Source organism: Rhagoletis zephyria, unplaced genomic scaffold (genome assembly GCF_001687245.7).
Source record: "Rhagoletis zephyria isolate East Lansing unplaced genomic scaffold, Rhagoletis_zephyria_1.1 Rzeph_scaffold_03336, whole genome shotgun sequence".
In the NCBI taxonomy this organism is placed as follows: Eukaryota; Metazoa; Arthropoda; class Insecta; order Diptera; family Tephritidae; genus Rhagoletis; species Rhagoletis zephyria.
This window is the reverse complement of record NW_016160419.1, coordinates 38,274-49,044: the sequence shown is the minus strand read 5'-3', so window position 1 is coordinate 49,044 and position 10,771 is coordinate 38,274. Positions and strand designations below refer to the sequence as shown.

Sequence of the window (10,771 nt, the reverse complement as noted above, 5' to 3'; positions counted from 1 at the left end):
TGTCGCCATATCTATGTATATAAAATTTAGGGCATTGATTAAAGTCATTTTAATCCCCACGTAAATCATATAAATTCCTTACTTAATAAAATATATTTACACAAATACTGCTGTGCATTTCTCTGCTCATTTGAAAATCCACTATTCGTGCAAGAAATGAAAGCGTCGCGTCTACACTTTTTTTTTTTATTCCAATATTTATAGCATATCTGCCAGTTTATGTCAGTAGAATGCACGGAAAAATGAAATGGTACGACGAGTAGAGTGGAAGTAGGCGTCCAACTATTTGGTGTACTGCAACTTGACTGCATAAATTTTAAAATTTATCATCCCTTTGCTGTCGCCTAATATTGTTGGAACTTATTTATGTATATACTTATTATATGTTCATCCATATTTATGTTTTGCATGCGTGTATGTTTGTCGCCCAGAGAAGACACCTTTAAATGGAGGCACATTTATGTATGTATGTACGTGCATATGTATTCAAAAGAATATCTTAATGTAGATATGTAGATGTGTAGATACATATGTATTTACCACATTGTATGAATGTACATATTAAAATAGGCCTTGTCAGGTGTGCTGAGGCGCCCTAAAGCGTCTTACTTCATCTGCATACGCTGTCCCTCCGAAAATGAAACTAAAATGACTGGTATAATTTTGTAATTTATTTTTTAATATAAATTTATGTATGCATGTTAATATATACCTCGCGACCAGTGCCTGTGACACGGTAGTCTTATTTACATTCATACATACATACACATAAAGACATTCTCTTAAGTTTATATTGTATGTGTGCTTGTAATATCATTTTGATGTGCTTATGTAAAAATATATACATATCACTTCAGAAATACTTAACTTGTGCCCGTTTCTCTCAGCATGCATAAATGCATACATACATAGTATGTACATATAAATACCTACGAATGTATAGAAATGTATGGAAACCAACATAAAATTGTATGCAAAAGTTAGGTTGATCGATTTAACAGATACTGTATTTTAGAACAGATACTGTATTTTAAAACCGCTATGCTTAAGCAAGCTAAGGTGAAATAAATTGTTGTAGGTATTAGTTACTTCTAAAAGATAATAGGCCTGCAACTTGTCAAGCCACACCTCTTTGAGATTATAAAATATATTTGGTTTCGACTTTATTGGATTCTTTCAAAAACCAGTTGGATTATATTTTACTCCAATAAGATTTTTCCTTGCCGTACCAAGCCATTCGCGCAAAACAAGCCTGGAACAATTCATATGGAAGTCCAATTGAAATTGAACTCATTTGAATTAGTATGGTTAATGCAAAATCGCCGACGAAGTGGATGTCCAAGCTAGTTTCCATGTTTTCTGTATTCTACGTTCTCTGAGCAAACAAACAAGTTTGGCATCGGCGGTAGATGAGAGGTCAGAATTGTGTACTAAAAAGTCGCTAGCATCCAGGTTCGATCCACGCTCCCATCCATTCCTCAAAGTAATCTTTGTTTTTTTTTTTAATTTTACAGGGCGTTCTAGACCTCGAAACCGAAAGTCGGTAATACGATTAAAAGATAGAGCATCCCGGCTTGGTAACTCATATTTTTTCCACAATACATCATACTCCTACCCTGTCGGAAACACAAACAACAAAAAAGAAGTCATATTTTTTCGTTTTCCAATAAAAAAAAATTTTCACTAATTTAAGAAGTCCAGGACGAGAAAAAAGTTTCAAACAGAAATTACGTATTTTTAGCCTCAGAATCCGAGTCTGTAGTAAAAACATGGATGTCTAATTTAAAAACATGGACTTTCGAATAGTTTAATCCACTTCCAGTCGAGAATGCAATGCGATAATACCACCAAACGATAGGACACTCCCTATTTGGTTGGTAAAATTTGTGCGTTTTGCAACAAAAACATTTCCTCCCATTTTATAGGGGGACGTGCGGTCTAGGACACTATATCTATTTTATTTTATTTTATTTCATTTTATAATCATTTATTTTACTATTTTGTTTTATGTTATTTCACATAATTATTTCAAGTGAATTTCAGTTTTCTGAGTTGAATTTTATTAAAAAAGGTCCCAAAAACTATAATTAAAATATTTTGCTGGCGATGGGACTAGAACCCTCGACCTCGCAACTCGGTTAATCCGATACAATCAGGACACAATTTCGAACAGATCAGTTGCGTTGTTAATTCGGATAAACGTTGCCATCTGTCTATGCAATTACATACATACACATGTCAAAGAGATAGGCACGGACGCGAATTTGCAAGTTTCACTCCCAGCTAGTGTCCACGGTTGCCTTTCCAAACATAATAAAATTTTATTGAATTTTTTAAGTTGGAAAAAATCTGTAAGGGTCTTCACATCCACTTCGGTAATTTTCGTATACTGCTAGTTGGTATACGGTAATTTTATCAACTGTGAACGTCCTTTTCAGATTCCTTTCGTTAATCTGGTAAACTAAGTTTATGAACAGCTGGTTCGTAGCTTTTAGACTATAAAGAAATAAATGGTAACAGAAAATTTAATGAATTTTACTTACTCGTATGTGTTATGCCTTTCGGCAGCGACCGGATTTAAAATTGAATACATATCGAACAGCTGATCAGTTTAACAACTCTCAGAAAAACTATCAAGCTTGCAATCACGATAATTCGATAATTGGTAAACCGATAATATAATTATTTGGCACAAACAAAATATGTGAGAAAAAATTACCGAACACCGGGTCACCGAGTGCATAGTTTTAGGCACGATCAGTGTTGCCAGATTCAAAGTTTAACTCTAAATTACTGTTTTTTTAGACAAGCTTACAGTTGTTTAAGTTACCTCCAAGTATAATTTACATTTTTTTATTTTGGAATGGTTAAGATCAAAGAGGTCCTCGAAGTAGACGCGTTTCTTAATTTGAAACAAATGGTTTCAGCTGGCTTTTGCATTCTAGTCGACACAGTAAATGTGGAAAGAATATTATCCCAAATCAACTTGAATAAAATAATAACTAAATTAACCACAAATTCCAGCACGCACTGGTATTTTAAGAGCCGTCGGCATTTCTCAAGAAATAACTTTCATTATTTATATATTAATACGCTAACGAAATCCCATACAAATCTATTCCTCCCTACTGCTCCTATGTTTCTCAACCGTTTTGAATGATTATTCCTCATCTGATAGCAAGGTGTTTCAAAGAGGAGGTGCGAACTTTGTTTTTTTTTCGTTAGGTGGCGCAGGAGTCGAGTTCTTCCGAAAAATTTCATTTATGGTCTGATTTGCTTCATATATATGTGTTACTTCCATCAAGAGAAATATACCTGCAAAAGATGGACCTGATAGGTGGCTCCAGAGCCGAGTTATTTCAATTTCTATCTATAGTATATATTAATACGCTAACGATATCCCATACAAATCTATTCCTCCCTACTACTGCTATGAATTTTAAAATCATTTAACAGAATGTATATTACTCCACCAAACAATATAAGTGACCTAGACGATAAACAGGTGCTGCTGGACATAAAAACTACCCAAGCAAAATTAATAATTGTGTAAAAAAGTGAGGTGGTCGAATTTCGACAACGGGGCGATACTAGTAGTAAAAAAATTACTTTGCTGTCGTTGTAAAAACTGTTTTCAGAAATTTTTATAGAAGAAAATCTCTTTTCCATTTCTAGGGCGTCATTTTAAATATATGTATGTACATATGAATTTTCCCGATTTTCTTGAGAGCTGCAGACAGCTATTTAAGAACTAAAAGTTTCATCAAAAATGCTTCAGAAGGCACTAAATTTGAAGTATCGAATCAAGTAATCAGAAAAGTAACAAAGCAACTTACGAAAAAATAATGAAACTGAATTTCATTAAAAATAAATTCATTTACTATAACCTAGAAAACAAAATGTAGCTTACATACGTTGGAAAAATATACGAAATGCTTGCTGTTCACCCTAATATACAAGCTTACCTATACCTATATATAAAAAATATGTATGTACGTATGTATTTATGTATGATGTGCTTACGAGTATCTCTGCATCTGCATGTGTCATTTTTGAATATAAAAACGATAAATAACAAGGAGGAGCAGTGCCGCAGCGACTTTGGCGTGGTTCTATGCGGTGCCCTGCTGTGCTGCAGACGATAGTGCCTCCAATGTTTAAGAAATATTTAGTTTAAATACTAAATGCAAATAGCCCAGTATGTTAGATTGCATTTGTATAAGGGTCATTCCATACAATATTTACACCTCAATATTTTTTTGGGGTCAAATCTTTATCGAAAAAAAGAAGACACCTATTATTTTATTTGGTCATGATATTCGAAAATCTCGAAAAAAAATCCCGAAATTTTGAACTCACGGGGAACATTAGTATAAACTTTATGTACACAGGTATGAAAAAACTCGTAACTTCTACAGTTTTGGTGTTTCCATTCTCAAATGTTTACAGCTTACTCCATAAAGTTTGACAACTATTCGGGTTGAAAAAAAAAATCACACATGACGAAGTTAATATAAACAAAAAAAAAAATGCGATTTTCTAATCAATTTTTTTTTTTTATTTTAATCTATGTCACACTCTCACGGAAAGCCGAGGTAATTACGCACATTTTGATGCCGTAACTGATTTTCTCCGACAAATAGTTTATTAACTGCAAACAATTAAAAAAAGATACTTCTCCGTGAGTTCAAAATTTCGGGAATTTTTTCGAGATTTTCGAATATCATGACGAAATAAAAAAATAGATGTCTTCTTTTTTTTCGATAAAGAATATAAAAAAGTTGTATATTTCACCCCAAAAAAATATTGAGGTGTAAATATTGTATGGAATGACCCATAAGTATGTATGTGTGTATGAATATATGTAACTCCCTTTTGAAAGTGGACTAGTGACCAGCGTTGCCGTTTTGGTACAATTGTATCATTTTCGATACCATTTTTTTTTTACAAATTTTAAGATTTGATACTTTTTTGTTTCACAACATAGCCAGCAGAGGAATGTACTTTTTGCCGAAAGTGCAGTTTTTGTACATTTTTCGTATCCGGAAACGTTCAGAAAACGATTTCCATATTTGTTAATTTTTCGTATCCGAAAAAATGTCATCATCTTATTTCAAAACAATAATTTTAAAATATTTGTTCAAACTGAGCATTTGAAAACATGTATACGTATTCGTCAGTAGCTGAGTGTGCAGAGAAGTGTCCTATATTTGTTAGCTTTCAGGAGGTCCCAGGCTCGAATTCCGTCAGAAGCAATACATTAAAATTATTTATTCAAATTAAATTGAAATAATTGCTGAATCTTAAAATTGTTTTTTGTTTGGTTTTCAGTAACTATGAAAAAGTTTCTGTGAAGTTCATAATGAAATCGTTTTCAACGAAAAATTGAATCAGACAAATTTCAAGAAAGCGCATCCGTTTTACAACCATTTGCGATGGTTTTCTGCACATACGTTTCGGCTGAACACTTTAGTGGGAGAATTGATCTGAAAAACGTCCGAAACGGAATTGGAAAACAGATGAAACATCAGGTTTTTATACGAAATTTTTTCCATTTTCGGATACGTTTCCGGATATTTTGCTGGCTGGGAAATAATAATAATACTTAATACTTTTCGCTGGCAGAAATGAATTTTTAAAGGCAAATAATTTTTTTTTTAGTCCTAAAATTTTATATGTAGATATTTATAAGTTTAAATTGGCAACTCTTTTAAGGGACATACAACCCGGAATTTCTTTGCACGCGCCCCTAAACCACACAAACGCATTGCGCAATATCGGACTTGCGTCGGTCACAGTTATTGCGTGCGGTGCGTGTCACAGTTATTGCGCTAAAATCAAATCAGTTTGATATTTTGCTTATACTTGTGTTGTTGTACAAGAATTTATGTTGCGTATGGCCACAACTGTGCATTTTTTAGTATAGCTTTGAGATTTTGGTATTCAGATCGTGCTGTAAAATATGGATATGAGCGAAGAAAAGAAATAATAAATTTTTTTATATTATTTTTTTTTTGTGTTTGAAGCTGAAGCTATCAAAATATACAACGCACATTCATATTTCGGCACATATTTACTTGAGCAACGTTTCTCAAAAACAAGGTTTGCGCAATTTTATTGTGTAGTAATTTTCACAATATTTAATTGTACAAGTCACGGGTTGCGCAATGTTTTCGTGTGGTTTAGGGGGCCCTATTATGTAGTTTGTTTTTCGTTATGCAAATAAGCATACACATTCTCTGTTTTTGTTAAAGCAAGTAATATAATTTTTTTTTTATAACTATGGATTTAATAATAAAATTTTATTCATTGTCTATTTTTCAAATAAAAGTTTCAAAAATAACAGTTGTGTTTTGACACTTTTTTTGCTTGGCAGCTGCTAGGGACTTTCTTGAATGGTGGTCAACTTTGACGGAACAAGTTTTAAAAGATAAACTTTTCAGACGTTAAATACCTGCCCTTATTCTTCGTGTTTGGAGCGCGACTATATCGTTGAAAAGCTCATACAGCTCATCATTCCATCGTTTGCGGCACTTGCCATCACCAATGTGTAAAGGCAAGGTAAATCTTTCTCCAAATCTTTCTTTTGTATACTCTAATCATATACAAAGCAGGGAAATGATGAGTGGCTTATGGAGTGTGGCTCTTGTTCGTCAAGAGAGGACTAAAATTCTTAATTGCCTGCGAAGTCCAAAGGAGCACTTTATGGCAAGAGGGGAGAGTCTTGGTCTTTGAGACTGAAATTATTATCAGTGTTAATGTTGATGGGCTCAAACCTATTAAGTAAGCATTTTTTTCTTATCAATCATTAAAGGTCTACTAAGAAAATCAGCAAGATAACTTACATCTTCCATACAACTGACTGTCCACATATAAGTTTTTTGATACATTTTCCTCCTGAGAGCAAATGTTGTCTTATTTCCAGAAATTTGGTTTGGAAAACAACTGAAAAAGTTTTAAACGTTTTTGAATTGTTAACTCAACGTCCACTTTAGTTCAGAATGAAAAATGTACGCTCTATGTAAATTTAATATAATACAATAAATATGTATGTATATCTGGAAATTTACACACCTACGCCTACACCGACATTTACAGTCAATTTCACGAAAATAATTTAAGCGAGTGTTTTGAAGCTGAAGGAAGCACCCAGGTACTAGTTTAGTTTTTTAACTGCCGGATGCAGCTCCTTATGTACATAGCTTTGTATATATTTATGTATGTACCAGCATTATGCACTACATACAGGGTTGCCCACTTTTGCATTCATGAAACCGGGACGCACAACAAGTCTGTCCTTTTGCTCGCCCGCAGGTGCCCGAAAGTACACAATTTGTTTTTCTTTGGTTGGTTCTTGGGCTGATGAGAGCCACATTGAGCGAGTAATATTTGCTTCTCACAAGCCCGAAGTCGGCCGGACTATTTTTCCGGGAGAGTTTGTGAAAACTTTTAAACTGCTAGAAGAAGAGGAAACATTTTAAACATTCAAATTTTAGCTAGGAAACTTGTGAATATTTAGCTGTTTTTCTTCGATTGGTGAGTTTTCGTTAACACCAGAATCCCATAAGATAGGTCATATCAGCTGACACGGTCTACGGTTTTACGTCAGTGTCTAATTGAGCTCTTAGTTTCGGGCACGAAAATGGGTTTTTTTGCGTTCCCGTGGTATTGGGCAGTTTATTCACTTTTGTGAGAGTATTTCATACTTAGATAGATAGATAGTTGAATCAAGCACAGAGACCAGTAGGTCTATTGCATCCTCCGCTCATCACAGTACCTCACCTAGCTCAAAAAACTCTAGAAATGTCTGATTTGATCCCTGGTATAGAGAATGTATGTGGTTCCCTCTTGGCCATAAATTTCGTAATTACGCTCATTTCCCCAAAACTAGCCCGAAAATGTAAAAAACAAACCTAATGTTAGGAAAGAGGGTAGGTAAAATTACATACATAATATGTAACAAACGACATCAATTTGAATGCTGTATTTTTGGAAAATTTCTATTAAGAAAAAAAAAAATGTTGAAATTATGCCATAAGTAACAAAAAAAGAAAAGCTAATAACCTAAGGACGAGCACACCTAAAGTTAAAGTTAAACGAGGTAAGCTTTCTAGTGAAGTGCAATACATTACCAGCAACTTACACTTCACCCGGCGGTCCTTACCACTTCACTGGCGAATCTCCCTTACTTTAACAAAGACGTGGCCGCCTTATGTAAGCAGGAATTTAGAATGTACATTTGGTATCAGACATACCTCAGAGCCGCTTTACAAAGTAAGTTACAAATAATGCATAGCAGTCGCTATTTTGCAACTGACAACGTAATGTGCTTTATAAATCGAAAATTTGTATGAAAATGGCACTTTGGAACGCTCTTTAAAGCGGTTTTATTTTTAGTGAATAAAGCCATAAATATTTAAAGAGTTCTAAATTTTTTACAACGAGATGTCTTCTTTTTTTTTTTTGTTTTTTGCCAAAAACCGGGACATTTTGCGTCCCGGCAAATATTGTACCCGCCGAAAACGGGACGGTTGGTATTCGTCTAAGCTACTTTCGCAGACGAACTAAGGAGAGAAGCATTGAAATAATGTAGGCAGTATATAAATAATTTCACAAACATATAAAATCACCAATGTACACGAACAGATCCATAAGAATGAAGAGTTTTGAAGCAACCGCACTGTCTGGATGTTACATTCGCTTTTATTGCATTTCCGGACACACTCAAATGAACCTACATACATACATATGGACATACAAGATTATAGTCATCAAAAAGAAAGAAAGAAAGCAAGAATATAATTATGTATTTATGTAGTTTTTTTTTTAATGAATAGCCATACATGTAATTTAATTACACCTATTTATGTGAATTGTGCATACATATGTACATACATGTGTGTGAACATAAAAATCATATTACTTTATAAGATTACTCATTGGGGTTATTTCATATTTTTTTATGTTGCAGTGCGAGACGGGGCAGCTAAAGAAGTAGAATAAGTAGCAGTGGCAGTGGAAGCAACAACAAAAGAAAGCACCAACTACTCCAATGAAGGCGACAATAACGTATTCACCGCCTAGCTTGAATTCGTATCAAAATGTTCCTCATGCAGAATGCACAACAACAACAACAACAAAAACAAAAATTAAAACAGAAACAGCACTAAACATTAAAGTAAGATGCGTAGATGTGGTAGACAGCGATCAGGACGACGACGCCAGCTATGGTCACGACAGTCCCAATGCAACCGACAGTGGTAGGAGACAGCCGTGGAGTCATATCCACAGTCATAGCCACAGCCACAGCCACAGCCACAGCCACAGCCACGCTCATAGCCACAATGAAACACAAGTTGTCACTAGGGGCGACAGCATGGGCGCGAATTTGAGAAGCAATTGCTGTCAGCGCGAACATAAAAATTATCGCAAACATGTGATGTCCCAACTGCCAAGTTGTACGAGGGACAACATCCGCACGTTACCAGCGCCAGCCAGAAGCGAGCGAGAACGTCGCCAGGCGCAATATTCACGCAACTATACGGTATATTTAGCAACGCAAGTCAAGACATCAAGAAGAATGCAGAGGACGTGTGAAGATTTTGCAATATCACCAAAGTTGCAATTGGCAAATGCGGCGGAGATTAGGGCAACCACGTTGACAACGCTGCAGCCAGTTACATTGAGCACAACAGCAAGCAAAGTTGAGAGGTCTGCATTTGGTGACTGCATTAACTCAAAATCTGGCTCACAACAAAGACTATCAACAACAAAAGCGATATGGGCAACAACACCAGCAACGGTGTCATCAGCGCAATCAACGTCTACAACATTATCGTCGTCGTCATCTTCAACATCAACGCCGTACAACAGCTATGCGGCGTCAAGCACATTAAAGACAACACCACCCCCTTGCCTAGAGGATAATTTTAGTTTAAGTAACAAAAGACAATTAGTTATGCCAATTGAAGAGGAGAATAGATTAGGAAATGTCGGTGCTGGAGCACAATCCCGAGAGTACCGAGAGATGCCAGTGAAACGACCACTGCTAACGATGCAAACAATCGCACACCCAAAGCAATCACAATCACAATGGCGGCATAGAATACTGTGGCGACCCACTTCTGCGCCACTGCGAGTGGGCATGGAAGAGACATTTGAATTTCTCGCCTCAGCAATTAATGCAAGAAAAAATGCTTTGGCGTCTGGGGTCGCCCACATAAATGCCGCGCTCCGTGCTGCTGGGGCAACATTAAGAGGAAATTCGCAAACAACGACAACTTTAGACTGCAGGTGCTTTAAGGAAAATAGTGATATTTGTACGGTGGCTGATCGAAAGGCGGTGAAAGAAGCAAACAAAGAAGAGGAATTCAATGGAATGTTTGGCCAAGAGGAAATGCGTGATTTGATGGAGTACAATAGTAGGCGACTGGGTAGCCAGCAACACCCACACCAAAATCAACTACAACGACACAATTTTCTAGATGTAATACCACTGCTGTCGCGAAAGAGCCTCTACTCTCTGGGTATAATGGGTGTGCCGCCTTGGTCAACAAAACTATTGGTTTTATCGCTGCTAATGCTGGCTATTGCTTCACCGGCCAACTGCTGGACAGGACGGCCAGATGGTGAGTAATTAAATTTAGTTTATAATTTCGTGACAAAGTGCAGTTTAGTAAAACCGGGGAAAGCATCTGGGGAAAGCTGGATCCATATATTTGTTTAGCAACACTAGTCAAAATTTAATGAAGATCAAGAAAACGAAAAATTC

The 10,771-nt window shown here is 35.7% G+C and overlaps 1 protein-coding gene across 2 annotated transcripts in view; it reads left to right on the top strand.

Annotated features, from left to right (window-relative positions):
• The window catches only part of LOC108368809 (uncharacterized), a 37,066-nt gene that overhangs the window by 8,614 nt on the left and 17,681 nt on the right, over positions 1–10,771 (top strand). For both annotated transcript variants that reach the window (XM_017623727.1, XM_017623728.1), the window contains one exon: positions 8,972–10,628. In XM_017623727.1, the coding sequence (XP_017479216.1) occupies positions 9,053–10,628 (1,576 nt within the window). In that variant the 5' untranslated portion in view covers positions 8,972–9,052. The remainder of the gene's footprint in view (positions 1–8,971; positions 10,629–10,771) is intronic.